Source organism: Vigna unguiculata, chromosome 1 (genome assembly GCF_004118075.2).
Source record: "Vigna unguiculata cultivar IT97K-499-35 chromosome 1, ASM411807v1, whole genome shotgun sequence".
NCBI classification, from domain to species: Eukaryota; Viridiplantae; Streptophyta; class Magnoliopsida; order Fabales; family Fabaceae; genus Vigna; species Vigna unguiculata.
The window spans coordinates 18101393-18117489 of NC_040279.1; the positions used below are offsets into that span (position 1 = coordinate 18101393).

At 32.5% G+C, this 16097-nt stretch overlaps 2 protein-coding genes across 3 annotated transcripts; one reads left to right on the top strand and one right to left on the bottom strand.

Annotated features, from left to right (window-relative positions):
* The first annotated feature begins 1961 nt into the window (after positions 1-1961).
* LOC114186384 (uncharacterized protein At3g27210-like) lies at positions 1962-5288 on the top strand. Of its 2 annotated transcripts, none has more exons than XM_028074436.1 (3): positions 1962-2394; positions 4326-4406; positions 4663-5247. In XM_028074436.1, the coding sequence occupies exons 1-3, from the start codon at positions 2175-2177 to the stop codon at positions 5091-5093; spliced, it is 732 nt and encodes a 243-aa protein (XP_027930237.1). In that variant the 5' UTR covers positions 1962-2174; the 3' UTR covers positions 5094-5247. The 2 variants fall into 2 exon arrangements, with proteins under 2 accessions (XP_027930237.1, XP_027930238.1); XM_028074437.1 differs by lacking the exon at positions 1962-2394 and adding an exon at positions 2621-3057 and having other exon boundaries at positions 4663-5288.
* Positions 5289-14268: 8980 nt separating this feature from the next.
* Positions 14269-15799, bottom strand: LOC114163647 (pentatricopeptide repeat-containing protein At3g04130, mitochondrial-like). The gene is made up of 2 exons (XM_028047949.1): positions 15705-15799; positions 14269-15635 (listed from the first exon to the last, which is right to left on the bottom strand). The coding sequence occupies exon 2, from the start codon at positions 15428-15430 to the stop codon at positions 14438-14440; it is 993 nt and encodes a 330-aa protein (XP_027903750.1). The 5' UTR covers positions 15431-15635; positions 15705-15799; the 3' UTR covers positions 14269-14437.
* Between the last annotated feature and the right edge of the window lie 298 nt (positions 15800-16097).

The window sequence follows — 16097 nt, forward strand, 5'->3', positions numbered from 1 at the left end:
AGCTTTTGATAGGTTACAAGAATATTATTGTCTCCCACACAAACCTTTATTCCAAATATCGTCAACCTTAATATTATATAAGGTCAAACTTGTGTTGAGCTAAAGTCACTTTATCGTCAATCATAGTTTATTTAAGGTCGAACTTTAGTTATATTGAAATCATTTTATCATCGACCTTAGTTTCTTTAAGCTCAAACTTCAATTACAATGAAATCATTTTTTCATCGACAAATTATCTAATGTCGAACTTTATCATTGAAGTCATTTTATCATTGACCTTAGACATCTAAGGCAAGACTTCAACCAAATTGAAATTGTTTTATCTTTAATTTTATAACTATTTTGTAAGAAGATAAAAAATTTTAATTCTTATATATTAACAATAAATAATTTAATATTATTATTATCTAAGTATAAATTGCCATACATTAAAAGTTATAATTTTTAATAATTATTTTAAAAATGTATCTTGTCATCACAAATAATAAATTATAGAATTAAATATAATTTCATCTTTTAAACTATTTTCTTAAAAAAATCATTTTTAAATTAAATATATACTTATTTCATCATCATGTAACAAGCGATGTTTAAATATAACTTTTATGCAGTTCATAGTTTTATAGTTTCTTATGAAATATGTATTGTATGACTTTGAAAAAGTCATAAAACATATATTTAATTTAAAAATGAAACAAATTTAGAAATAGTACTTTATACGAACTACTAATATGGATGTAAGAGTCATTTAACATAACATGTGAAAAAAGACAAATGTAATTGTTTTTTTTATATTTTATTTAAAAGGTATAATTACTCATTTGGTATCCCAATTTTTTGGTTAAGTTTAATTTGGTTCTCATATTTTTGGTTTGTTCAATTTAGTACTTCAATTATCTAAAAAGATTCAATTTGGTCATCTCCTTTAAGTTGGGGTTAACACTATGTCCGTACAAGACACGTGTCAAGTCATGAAATTTTTTTATTTTTTTTAATTTAAAAAAAATAATTCTTAATTTTTTTTTAAATTTAATTTTTTTTAAAAAAGATTTAAAAACTGTCACATGTCAATTTACCATCGTGCCATGTGGTAGCTTACAATCATGACACGTGACACTGGTAATAGTTGTTTTCAATTTAGTCTTCTATTTAAATTTTTGGTTCAATTTAGTACCTCAATTTTTTAAAATGATCCAATTTCGTCTTTTCCAATTTGAGACCAAATTAGTAACTAAGTTTAATTATAACTTATATATACATGTTAAAATAATTGTTTTGAATTTATACATCAAATCACTACACCTAAATATTCAAAATATTTTATTTTTTACAAGTGTAAAAAATTTCATGTGTAAAAAATTATAAAGGTAAAAAATGTAAAACATGAAATAATTTAAGTATTTAGGTGAAATGATTTGATGTATATATTAAAAAAAGTTATTGTAACATGTATGTATAAGTTGTAATTAAGCTTATTTACTAGTTTGGTCTCAACTTGGAAAGGACGAAATTGGATCATTTTAAACAATTCAGGTACTAAATTGAACAAAAAATTTAAATAGAGGACTAAATTAAAAATAACTATTACCACTACCACATGTTATGATTGTAAGCTGTCATGTGGCACGATGGTAAGCTGACACGTGACAATTTTTAAATTTAAAAAAAAAAAAAAATTAAAAATTATACGACTTAATACGTGTTCTGTATAAAAATGGTGTTAACTCCAACCTAATTAAGATGATCAAATTGAATTTTTTTTTAAATAATTGATACTAAATTAACCAAATTGAATTTTTTAGATAATTTGATACTAAATTTAACAAATTGATTATAGTTTTATAAATGTAATTTTGGCATATTTTTTGTGATGCAACCCCTTTCCTTTGAAGTCCAATCACCTCTTTCTTTCACCCATCGTTTCTTCTACTCTTATTGGGGCGTTTTACTTTTCTTTTGAACGCATTTTTTTCTTCTTTCCCATCGCACTCACCCTTCTCATAACGCCAAAACTCCTTCATTCTATTCTCTTCCCCACCCCGACTTTGCTCATTCTTCACCTCTCTTCTCTCTCTCACTTCCACTCTACTCCTCTCTCTCTCTCTCTCAAACACACACACACGCACCATGAACTCTTCTTATATACTGCACGCTCTTTCCTCTTGAACAGTGAAATGGGTTCGTCCTCTTCTGTCCACCGAAACCAGCAACCCAACATGAAGCACCTCACGCTCCCTTTGGAGTCCAAAGCTGAAAACCTCGTGATTCCTTCATCACCCTTCAAAGAAAAACCCAAAAACGGAAACTTTGTGACTGATGATGCAGCGTTTAAGTCTCAGTGGTCACCCTCTCGGTCAACCACCACCTTCTCAGTCACGGACTGTGGGGATGATGGTAGGGTCCCTCTGGGGTTCTTCCTTCCTTCCAACCTTTCTATTTTCGTGCATCATCATAAAAAGTTGTATTTTTTATTTTCATCCTTCATCATGATCATCATGGTATAAAGTTTTTTTTTTCCTTAAAGAAGCTGTTTTATTGATATAAATGGTTAGAACTGAAATTTTTTATCTGGGGTTTCCTTATTTACTTTTATGTTATATAAAAATTGTACTTTTATTGAAATTACTCTTTTTTTATTATTCATCTCTTGTAATAACAAGAGCTTTTGGTATTTTCTCAAATTTTGGTCTTTTGACCTGGTCAAGGGATTATTTGCAGTATAAAATTTGTATTTTGATAGATATTTTCTTCATGGTTGGAGTGGATTTTTGTGAGGGAGGGGATTTTCCTTTTTTCCTTCTAAATTGGATTCTTTCCACAATCTGGATCCGAATATTTAACTTAAATATCTGTTTTAGAAAATTATTCTGGTTTTTCACATCACAGTTTACTTCTGCTGTCTTCAATAGAACCTATGCTTTAAAATATGCCGAGTTTGCTTCTTCAGTTCCATGATGATTTGTTTGTTGTTGGATAATAATAAGAATGCTACGATGGATTTTTGGCATGTGTACGCAGTCTATGGAATCTTTTTACCTTTATATGGTCTCACTGGAGGTGGGATATTTTTCTGAACAAGTTATAATCTTTTAACAAGAGAGTCTGTGGTGGTCGAAATTGATAGAGCTAGTTTTGACATCAGCAATCTGTTAACACTTTTACATGATTAATTTGGTGAATACTATTTTGTTCTTTAGTTTTTTGTTTTTAGGCATAAGGAATCTTTCGTCCTTACTTATATACCTTCTCTTCACAAGTCCATTGATAGTAATTTTTAAGCAAGGAATCCATTACTCAAATTATTTGCTTTGAAATATGACAAAAATCCCTGAGTGCCCTTGAACATGCTGTTTTACCAATCCAGGTTGAACTGTGTGTTTATGACACAGATAGTATATGGACATCACGCACCAGGTTGTTATTTCAGTGACAAATTGTTGCCTGATTTCATGACATGCTTTGATTGCTACTTGTGATTTTAGGTTCAATTGATGGAGGCTTTTATGATGGTTATGGTATTAAGTGTTAATTACTATATTCTGGTAATGCTTATAAGCGATCCTGGTCCCTGCGTTTTGGAGCTTTTATCCTATTGTGGACCAGTAGTTTAGCATCACTCTTATGGCTGTTCCTCTATCTGTGAATAAGTTATGTTTTAACTTGATATTTTGCATGTTTGCAGTCAACTTCAAGTTATGGACCACAACAAGTTAGTCTTATGAGGGTTACTATTGAGGGAAAATTGTATTACAAGTGATATCTTGAAATTGAGTGAAAGAAAAACTTCTATTCTATTTAATAACCGATTAAGATGATGTTGTTTGGTAGTTCATTGTGACTGACTGTTATTGTAGAAAAATATGAGAAATGTCCAAACATTGTAATCTACCTGTTCTGACCAGTTCTAACAATTATTGCTCTTGAACTGCTATATTTTGTTTTATTATGAGTAGGGTATTCTTAACACACTAGAACTGAAAGTAGACTCAGCTGTTTCTGCAATAAATGAGTCCCATATGCAGCCATGAATTGGATCATGTGCTTGTTTACAGAGTCTAGTGTGTTGTGATTGAGATGGAAGATTAAGTGACATGGAAAGTTCTGACAGCAATAACATGCTCCACCCTTTCAACATTGTCCTTATGAAATACTTCTCAATTGGTCAGAATCAATAAGCCAACTCATCCAATGAAATCCATGTTAACAATATCCCTCTTCCATAGCATTCTGTTTTATTATTCATTGTCTTTTTTATTTTTTTGGTAATATTCATGTTGGTTTTCTAACACAACTTTTTGAACTTGGATTTTTATTATACTGCACAGATGGAAAGGATGAATCATTTTTTGACTCAAAAGCCTGGCTGGACTCAGACTGTGAAGATGATTTCTACAGTGTCAAGGGTGGTAAGGATGCCCTACAACGCTTTTCCTTTTACATTCTTTTGCTAGTATCTTAATCTGTTTAATTGGCCTGATTGTGTACTTAACTGAGATTAGGAGTGAAACTTTTTCATTGTTTTAATAATTAGAAAGAAACAAAGTTGTCATGGATGAAAGGTTCATGATTTATTGTATGGCAAGTTGAATACTTTTTTCCTATTCCTATAATTTCTCTCTTCTCCTTCAAATAACTTGTGTGTTTATTCCTGTTTCTATCCAGAGTTTACTCCATCTCGTGGCAGCACTCCATTGCACCACATTTTTCTCAACAAAACCCCTTCTTCTGAGCCTGGTTCTGTTCCTGAACCATCCCCAACAACACAGAAGAAAAAGTTGTTGGATCTCTTCCGCGAAAGTGTGAGAGAAAATCGAAGTGAAGATGGTGAGAACAATTTTGACAGTGAAATGAAAGAAGAGAAAGCAAGAAGTGCAGATGAAGTTCCGAAATCTACACACAGCACTCCGTATGTGTCATGGTTCAACAACTCTGTATGTAGCAGTGAAAGAACAATGAATGGTGATCATGTATCCCTCAGAGAAAAAACTGTTAAATCTGTGCAGGGGTGCCTTCCAAGCTTGGCTTCATGCCGTAGCTTCAGTGAGAGGAAGAGAAAGACAAGTCTTGCAATTGCAGCTAATGGAAAAGCTTAGACATGATCATCAAGATCAATGAACTCAATATCATATTGTACATCTTTAACGTTATCCTTGTAAAGAACCTAGTAGCAATATGAATTTCAAAGTGTGTGTGCACAAACGGAAGAGATGTTATATATCAATAAGCAATCAGATTTTTGTTTCATAATCAATGTAATAAATTTGGTTGCGAAGTATTACTTTCATAAATTGATTTTGTGAGCATAAATTAGATTTAATTTTTTTTTTCTAATACATTCGTTGGTTCAGATAGTTTTAGCAATTGTTGAATAATTTTTAGAAAACATTTTACTCAATAATATTAACGTATCAGAAGATGGTGATTTAACATAATGATATAGACTTTTTTTTTCTACAGAAACACAAAATGTCAATTTATCATTTTTTAATGTCGTTAAAAATTATGTAACATTAAATTTTTTTAATGAAGACCGGGATGACATTGAGTTAAAAGAAGTTAAAAACAATATTAAGCAATTATAATAAATAGTGAAAAAGAAAGTATGAAGCTATTTATTTTTGAATATAATATCAAAATCCATTGTACCAAAAAGTTTGTTAAGTGTATTTTGTCGGATATTGAATCATTCACAAATATGTGATGATATTCAATCATAATCGTTGAAGGAGAAACCAAATCTGAAATTAATTTTGGTTCGGTTTGATTAGTTATCAATCTCAATCGTTGATGGGAAAATTATGGGGCAATTTGAGGAAGAGAAGTAGTTGAAGTTTGGGTGCAGAAGTAGATAGAAAAACCTATGAGGAGTAAATGTAAGCACGAGGAAACCAAATTCCCATCTTCTCTCTCGTTATCAAGTCGGCATGGATTTTGTCTCTCTCCACACCACCAGATCAGACACCTTATTTGACTTTGCATTTTATTATTTATTATCAACTAATCATGTATTACTCACATAAAACCCAAATTTTAGTTAATAATAATAATAATAATAGTTTTTTAGCCTTTACTTAATAATAGCTTGAAAGTTTTAGTTCAGTTTAGATAATGAAAATTTCTTTTTAAATAATGGTAAAATCTAAATAATTTTGGGAATTTTCTGACATTTATCTTGTAATTTAAATGGTATACTCGACTATTGTAGACAACTAAATAAATAGTTTTAGGCTCAAACAATTTTAATAAATTATTTAAATTTAATACATGTTAGTTAAAGTAAGAAAGCTCAAAATTTAAATATTGCAATTATTAAAAAAAAACTGTGAAAAGATTAATACTATAAATAATTTATAGAAATAAAAAATTATGGTTTTTTTTTTCTAGTGATTCTGATAATGTTATCGTTAAAGCAGTCAAATTAATACTAGTAAACTACAACATCAGTATTATTAAGACAATAAGCCAAAAAATTGGTAAAAATAAAGGTAACTAAAATCATCTCTCAAAAAACACAGAGTCAAATGATCACTAATAAATTAATTCTTATAAAACATACATTAAAGAATTAGAAAAACACAATAAATATAATAAAATAGAAAGGTAAATAAATAAAAAACAGCCTAAAACTATAGTAAATAGTGAGTGAGCCCAACTCAGCTCACTTTTTTGTGAGTTAGAAATTTTACAACTCGACTCAACCCACCACGGATTGGTGGGTTAACTGGGTTGGCTCACCAACCTATGTACAAAATAATTTTTTTTTATTTTTGAATATTCAAATAGAAAAGTATATTTAAAAGTATGCCTTATAAACGAACAATCAGAAAACAAAAATTATATTTAATCTAATTTAATAACAAACTATTCCAAAAACGAAATATTTTTTTTCGACCATCTAAGCTTGAAGGCCCCTGGATTTTAAAGGTTGTTGTAGATGTTAGATTCTCTAAATGAATGAACAATGTTAATTTCGAACCCTCCCTTCTCCCTTCTTCCTTTTTTTTAATCCCTGGTTTAGAAATTGTGTGTTTTGAAACAATATTGTTATTGGCAATTTTTCATGATTGTTCCTATGTGCATATGACAATTATAACAAGGACGAATGAGTAATATTTGAATCATGCAAAATCAAAAAGCTTCAAACTTTTTTACTTGGTAAAGCTTTTCCAAACGCAAAAACATCATAAATGATTAGAAGGAAATTGCATACCCTTGTGAAGGAGACCTTCTAATGATTAGAAGACTTCTTAACAACCAACGCATTCCAAAAGAGCCAACACAAAAAGAGAACATCTTTCATAAAAGATGTAAAATTTTAGAAAATACTTATTCTCTTATTGTTGATAGTGGTTCATGCTGCAACTATTTTAGTACAAGGTTGATTGATAAGTTGGCTTTAACTGTCATTCCCATCCAAAACCTTATAAATTTCATTGGCTTAATGAAAGTAGGGATTTGACATTCCAAAATCAATTGAAGGTCAAGCTCTCCATAGGAAAGTATGAGGATAATGTGCTATGTGATGTAGTACCTATGGAATCTTGCCATGTTTTGTTGGGAAGGCTTTGGCAATTTGACAAGAAAACCATGCACAATGGTCTTACCAATGAAATCATCTTCACTCACAAGGAAATAAAGTTTGTCTTGCATTCTTTATCACCATCTCAAGTGGTAGAAGATCAAATGCAAGTGAAAAAGAAAATAAATAAAGAAAAAGAAAGTTCTACCTATAATCATATAAGTGAAACAACATGTTCCAATTGTTTAGGTAGAAAACACAAGACTTCTGAGTGCCCTAACAAAAGAGTCATCATTCTAAGGGGCAAAGACTTGTCTAAAGAAAATGTTAGTCTTACTTCTTCCTCTTAAGGAGAAAAGCAAAATAAACCATGTGTTGAAATAAGAAATATCTTTTAAGATTTTATGTATTCAACACAAGACAAACAAGGAACTACATGAAAATGATCCTACAAACAAATACTCTTATCATTCATTTGATAAAAGGTGTATGAACATTGAGAGCTACATTATTTGGATGTTTATCAACATAACACTTAATTTGTTGTTTGGTGTTTATTGTAGGATAGTTTTTGGTCCTGGAGGAAGAAGACATAACAAAACCAATAATAAAGGCTGCTTTCATAAAGAATCATGTAGATATGAGAACACATCCTTCGTAAGAGGGAGGGGATGATGACAAGTGCCCTAACCTTGGCCAAGTGCAGACAAGAAAGTGGGCCTCAACTGCTAAGAGAGCCCAAGCTCTTAGCTTTTGGGGCAACATTGTTTAAATACTAGAATATGTTGTAATATTTTGGGCTTTGTATTTTTGGCCTAATAGAATAAGGTTTTCTTTGGGCCATGTATTAGGCCATAAAGGAAATTGGACTTTGAAAACATTTTTGGACCAAAAAGGGAGATGGACCTAAATTGGGCTAGAGTGGAGCGTCTACTCTAGAGAAGCCTAGAAGCTTCTAAAACTTACTCTCCAAGAATGAGGGTTAACTTCCCATGGCAAGACAAGTGTGACTTGCTTAGGTGGCAAATCATACCTCCCACATGCTCCTTTTTGGCTTCACAATTCAACTTTTTAAACTCCTTTTTTCCTTCTCTTTTGGGAGACTCCTTGGTCTCCTTTTAGGCTATAAATAAGGGCATCCTTTCATGTATTTTTCAGCTTGAAATTGAGTAATGAAATGTTACCTAAATTTGTGCACAAATCTCTTTTGAGCTCAACTTAGAGTAAACTTTTCTCTAGTCTACTCTAGTCTTCTTCCTTAGAAGTTGGTCTCACCTCTTAAGAATCCTTTCACCTACACCAATCCAAACACCTTAATCCTCGTTCCTTTATGCTTTTGTGTCCAACACCATCCATGGAGCTTCCATTCTTCATGCAAGCTTCAATGGAGACAATAAGAAGCCATCATTTTGTACTCCTACTTTTTTGTAGAAGGTGAAGTTGGCTATGATGGCCTTGTACTCAACCTAGTTATTTGAGGTTTTGAAACTAAAGTGGAGTGACTTCTCTATTACTACGTCGTTTGGTCCTTCTAGGACTATACCGATCCTCGCTCCCTTTACATTTGAAGAGCCATCCACATACAAGGTCCACCACTCTTCCTCGACAAGGTGGTCACCTTTTAGATAAATGGCAAAGTTGGTCAAACATTGTGATTATATTGACCCTCGTGATTCTTGCTGGATACTGAATTCTAAAAATTCGACAGACCATGAAGACATTCAACTCGCTAGGTCCATCTTTTGCAAGATTTTATGTATAGGATAATTTTAACGATAATCGAATGGCTTGGAAAGTAGGGTTGGAGTCGTCTTGTTGTAGTCACTAGGAATGTTGTTACCTTTTCTACTATCTAGTACCTTGTCTCTGCATCTTATAGCATCCAACTTATAAAATATATTAGCTTGTGATCGTTATTAATTTCTTGGACTAATGTTGCACTAATGGCATCTACGATTGCCGCTATATATACCAAAAATGACTGGTTTGTGTCTAGCTTGCATAAAATTGGATGTGAGGTCAGTAGTTGCTTCAATTGATCGAACATTTCTTGGCATGTGTCATCCTTAATGAATTTGGTCATATTCTTCAATAGCTTGATCATGGGTCTTGTTTTGTTTGCTAGTCTTGGTGAAAACTGTGATATTGTTGTTAGTCTTCAAATTAACCGTTGTACCTCTTTCACATTCTTAGGCTTCTCATATCAATCATTGCTTGACCTTTTTCTAGGCTAGCCTTGATACCCTATGTGTTAACATGAACATAAGAAATTTACCACCATCTACTCTAAACACACTTTCCTAGGTTCAATAATAGATTTTATGATCTTAAGGCTATGAAAACTTTGGACAAGTCTTGAGATGTTATGTTGGGGTCAGAGACTTCACAACCATATCATCGACAAACACTTCTACAATATTTTTGATTAGGTGGCTGAATACCCTATCCATTAATCATTGGTACGTCGTTCCTACATTCTTGAGGCCAAAAGGCATGACCTCGTAGAAATAATTGGCATCTTTTGTTATGAAAGTTTTTTTCACCTTATTGTCCTTAGCTTTGGGAATCTGGTTGTATCTTGAGTAGGTGTCCAGAAAGCTCAAAATGTTGTGACCTATTGTACCATCCACTGATTGGTCAATGTTTGGTAGCGAATACACATCCTTGGGACATGCCTTGTTAAGGTCTGTGTAATCTAAGCACATGCGCCATTTTCCACTTGCTTTCTTAACCAACACGACATTGGCAAGCCATGTTGTGTACCTTGCTTGCTTCCTTTATGAAACCGACTAGTAGCAATTTACTAGTCTTCATTTGGGGCACTTCTCTCCTTTCTTCTCATAACTTCATCTTCTTTTGACATACAAAATTCACCTCTTTAAAAATAGACAGACGATGTGACGTTATCCTTGGGTCGATTCTTGAGATGTCGTCAATCGTCCATGCAAACAGGTCAAAGTTAGTGATTAGGGTTTGTCCAATGACCTTTCCCCCTTCTTCGTTAATTGTGGACCCAATCTTTAGTTATCATCCTCCCTATGGTAAAGGAAAGTCCTAGTTTCTCTATATCGTCATTTTCCTTTTCTCTCTTCTCTCCCCTCTGATTAATTAGCATTGCAGCAGCCACAACCTCCAGATCCTTTATTTTTTGTGCTGCGTTGTATCCTGCATGTCTTATCTGTACAATGCATGTTTAAATTTGTAAATGAGATGCTGCTTTGAATCTGTTATTTGAAATAGCGGAAGTGGACTTCCGTAGCACATTTTTTTTTTTAGAAAAAGATCATTACGAATCTCAACATCTGGTTCAAATATTGCATTGCGGATGTCGACATCCGGTTCACATTTTTTTAATTTGTTTTGTATCATTACGAATGTTGACATTCGGTTCAAAAAATTGCATTGTGGATGTCGACATCCGGTTCATAAAATTTCATTGTGGATGTCGACATCCGATTTAGAAAATTGCATTGCGGATGTCGACATCCGGTTCACATTTTTTGAATTTTGTTTTGTACCATTACGGATATCGACATCCAGTTCATAAAATTGCATTGCAGATGTCAACATTCGGTTCATAAGATTTCATTGCGGATGTCGACATCGGATATAGAGAAGTGCATTGCGGATGTCAACATCAAGTTCACATTTTTTAAAATTTTCTTTGTACCATTATGGATGTCAACATCCGGTTCAGAAAATTACATTGAGGATGTCGGCATCCGGTTCAGAAAATTGCATTGCGGATGTTGACATCCGGTTCATAAAATTTCACTACGGATGCGACTTCCGATTTAAAAAGTTGCATTGCAGATATCGACATCCGGTTTAAAAAATTGCATTGCAGATTTCAAAATCCTGTTCATAAAATTGCATTGTGGATGTCAACATCCGCAATGTAAATGCCTCAACTAAATGTCGACATCCTTAATGGCCTTATATAGAGAAAAAAAAATTCCTTTATGGAACTCCACTTCCGCTGTTTCCAGAAACACATTCAAACAATGCATGGAGGTTGTGTTTGCTGCAATGCAAAGAGAAGAAACAAGATATGGGAGATGTGGAGAGAAAAGGGCTGTTGCCGTATGGGCTAGGTCAAATTGAATATTGGGAGTGCATGGGTGAACTATTGTATTAAATAGATGAGAAGAAGAATTTGTTTTTACTTTTACTCTAGACGTCAAAGAAGAAATTAAAAAAAAATTCGAAGATACAAGAGAAACCATTGGGGGTGCAGGAAGAAACACCCAAAGTTTAAAATTCGGACATGATTAATTGAGGTAGATTTATTTTTTCACAGCCACTTTTCTTTTATACTCCGTCTGAAAATCTCCACTTTATTCTTTTAGATTAATTTTATTTTCAAATTTTATAATCTAAAAGATTTTTAAACAATACAATCCGAAAGTAAAAGGTATTTTTGAGATTCCATAACTGAAACGTTACTTTTAACATGAAAAGAAAATTTCTAAATTTCATCACCCAGGAGTTTTTGTTATATAAAAAATAATTTTCAGACGGTAAAAATTCTAAAGACATTATTTGATTTTATAATTTAAAGTCCTTTTTTATATAAAATGTAATATATAAAAAAATAATTTTGAAAATATAATATATTAACCTCTTCTATGTAGAAGAGTGAAAAGTAAAAAAAATGTAAGAAAATAAAAACCAAGACCGAAAGGATGATTGTAGAAGGAGAGAAGGAAAGATCAATAGTAGTGACCATGTAAAAGGAGATAACAAATACTAACTAAAGATATTTTCATCAGAGAGGTTTTTTGTTCTCACAAGATAACAATATTTGAAAGTTGCTTTTTTCCTTGGAAGAACAACTTAAAAAATGACACGACGTAAATTCCACCAATGCTAGATTCATAGAATTTACATCCTAACTAAAAATCATCACCACTTTCCAAAATGAAAACTTTAAAAGACATAGCAACCAACACAATAATTATCAAAAAGCTTGGGACAAAAGCTATCTTCTGAGCATAGTAATTTTTTTATCCCATTTTTCTATTCACAATTAACCAATAATTTTAACTACCCTAGGCAAAAACAAACAGGGTACAGCTCTTCAAGAACTGATGCAATGTCCTATAAAAATCACAAGTTCATGTCATATAGCACCTGGGCATCAATTTTAGACTTTGCAGAGAGTGTATAAGGCACCAATAAATGATGAAGTGACTTTCATGTCTTGACACCTATTTTATAGAAGAAAAAAAAACTACTTTACAATAAATTATATTATTTTTTTATTTTAAATATATTATTAAAATAGAGTTATTAAATGGTGATTTTTTCTAAAAGGTGTCAAAGTATAATTTTCCAACTATAAATATATTTTTGGCAGCAAAAGCAACTTAATGATATTATTTCACCACATTCAGAAACAAGTTGTTTCATATAAATAAAACATGGATAGGCCGAAAGAAGAACAACTCCCTCCTTCATTTTGCTCACTACTTTACCAGCGTCGTGCTCCTATTCTTCTTCGTCTTCTAAAATCCTTCAAACGGATCACAAATAGCAAAATGTTCATCTGTAAAGGGAATGTCCTATGAGTTATATATATGTTCACTTTTGCTGCCATAAACTAAGCAGACTCCACTTCTCAAAAAACTCTGAAAGTCGATCTTTCTTGTATTTTAGGGTCCCTTTGACCAGAAAATTATAAAATAAGATCTGCTAATTGTTTTTTTTTTAATTGGGTCAAGTTATTATTGGAGAAGACGACTTTTAGGATGAAGTCGTCCTCCCTGTACCGGTTTCGTTTTTTTGTTTTTTTTTTTAATAAAAAAGTAATGTCGTTGCGTTAGAGAACCACTTCTATTTAATAATAGAAAAGTTATTATTTTTCTTATTTTTCTTTTTTCATTATTTTATTTTTTAAATATTTCAGATTTTTTTTAAGAAAACGGTTTTGCTTTTTTTTTTTTATTTTTCAGTTTTGATTAATTTTTTTATAATTTTTTAGTTTTCGTTATTTGTCCTTTTTTTAAAACTTATGAGTTATAATATTTTTTGAATTTATAATTATTTTTTTCAAATTTTGTTAGATATAAAAAAATAAAAAATAAAATAAAAAAAATGAAAAAGTGAAGTCATCATGTGTGAGGACAACTTCACTTTTTCCTTTCAAAGAAATCGTTCCTCCGCATGACGACATCACCTTTTTAAAAGAAAAAAATAAAAAACCGGTAAGAGAGATGACGACTTTATCTCTAATGTCGTTATCTTTTCTGACGACTTGACCTATTTTGAAAAAAAAAATAAAATTAACAGACTCATTTATACAAATTTGAATTTTAATAGACCCTAAACTACCAAAAAGCCCCGAAAGTCCCCTGTTCCTTGCTAATTGTTAGTTAGTTATTCGATGCACATTTTGAGCCAAAATTTGCATCATATAGCTTAACAAGATTCTTTCACCTTGGCCGATCCATGTTTTACGTATATGCTTTACAATGCAGCGAATGTAACACGGGAGAAGATATTTCTAAATTCAAGATTATGTGGACAAGTATCTAATTCAATCTAAGGTCGGCAGCAATAAAACCGGCCATGCCTGCAAAGAAGAAATTTTTTTAGCAAACCAAGGAAGACAGTATGGCCCAAGTAAAGAGAAATAAAAAGGATAGCATAGCACATGACCTTTAAGGTCTTCTCAAAAGTGGAGGTTATGATGCAATATGGGAGCAAATATGGACAAGGATCTTAAAAACTTATATTAATCAGAGGGAAGCAACTAAAAGTCTAAGCAGATAAGAAATGTATGAGCACTCAAGCCATTGATATACTATTCTAAAAATTCCATGCCACTCTCTTCTTTGTATGTCCTGGTTTTGTATCAAATGGTTAACATAATGTGTAAACATGCAGTGTGCGCACACAAATAAGAGGCCCATGCATTTACAACTTTTTCATAAGATCCTCAATTTTCTCAGCCCTACATCCAGAAGACCTCATTCTCTCAGGTACTTTCAAAGCTTCCTCAAACTTTTCAGCCTTTGCCAGTGCAGTCATGATAGTAGTATAAGTTATCATATTAGCCGGGCACCCTTGAGTCTGCATTTCGTCAAGAAGCTCATACACCTTGATGAAATTCCCTTCTTGACAGTAACACTGAATGATTGTGGAATAACTTATAACACAAGGGCGACAACCATATCCTTTCATCTCTTCAATCGTCCAATGTGCCTCATCAACACGGCAGATTTTGCACCATCCATGAATGAATATGTTGAAGGTGTGAGCATTAGGAGCAATGTGCTGCTTCAGCTCCAAGAAAATTTCACGAGCTTGCTCCACAAATTTCTCTTTGCATAGGGTATCAAGCAACAAGTTCATGGATTCTGTGTTCTTCTCCAACCCCAGAGCTTGCAAATCATCAAATATCTTAACTGCATCTACCCAGTGCCCTGCCCCAACAAACCGTCTCATTACCTTAACCACAGTATTCAAAATGACCAGACCGCTCTTACGCATTTCATCTAACAAATCCCTCAACTTTTTCATAACCTTCATTCTACCCAATATATCGACCATCATATCATATGACTCCGGCGAATGTTTAAAGCTGGACTGTGAACCAGCCCATCTAAATACACCCAATGCAGATTGCCAATCATCCTTGTATCGCTGGAGCAACAGGTGAATCAGGTTTTGGGAGAGGGGTATGGCATCACAAGTTTCATCACTCAAGAGGGTGTCAAGGGTTTCTTCCTCACTGCTTCCTTTGCCAAGTTTCAAAGTGAGAATGTCCAGGTACCGGATAAGCTCTTCTTCACATTGTTCTTTATGGGAAAAATGTCTAGTTCCTAGAGAAGAACACAAATGCCTATATCTATAACGTATGCAACGGGAATCACCAACAATAATAGCACGATATAGTATTGAATGCATCCGGATGAGTTTCAGAAAGTTCGAAACAAACAATCACGAACTGAATTAAGTGTTTGAGTAACTGAAAATGAGAAGTATTTATGACAACGATGAATTGCATAGAACTATGGTTTATTTGAATCCAGAAGCACTACCCGAAGAGAGAGTTTTCACCAAACCTAACGAACTTCGTTGTTGAGGAAGAGATGCAAATTGAAAATGAAACCTGAAAATTTAACTGTTAAAAAAATTTTGTGAAAATTTCAGTTAGGGGTTCAGGGTTCATCACACTCACCGTAGGGGGAAATTAAACACTTTTTATTGGCCTAATAAAATCCTTCGAAAAGCATAGCAGAACTATGATGTAACTGTAAATCATCATTGTAGTTGGTCTTCAACAAAATTCACTTACACATCCTACAGGCTAACACATTTACACAACTTTTTTTAATTATTAAATAAATATGTATATTTTAAACTATTATCTATTATTTATTTATTCAACGAGTTTACGGATCAAACAAACTGGATTAATATTTGTTTACGGATTCAAGATCTTGATCCGATCTACTATTTTTCTAAGGGTTGATTTCCTCTCTCGAGTCTAACCCGTTTTGTCATCTTTAAAATTATTCATCCATCTCACTTATATTTCTAACACATATCCATTTTTTCTGTTATTCTCTCA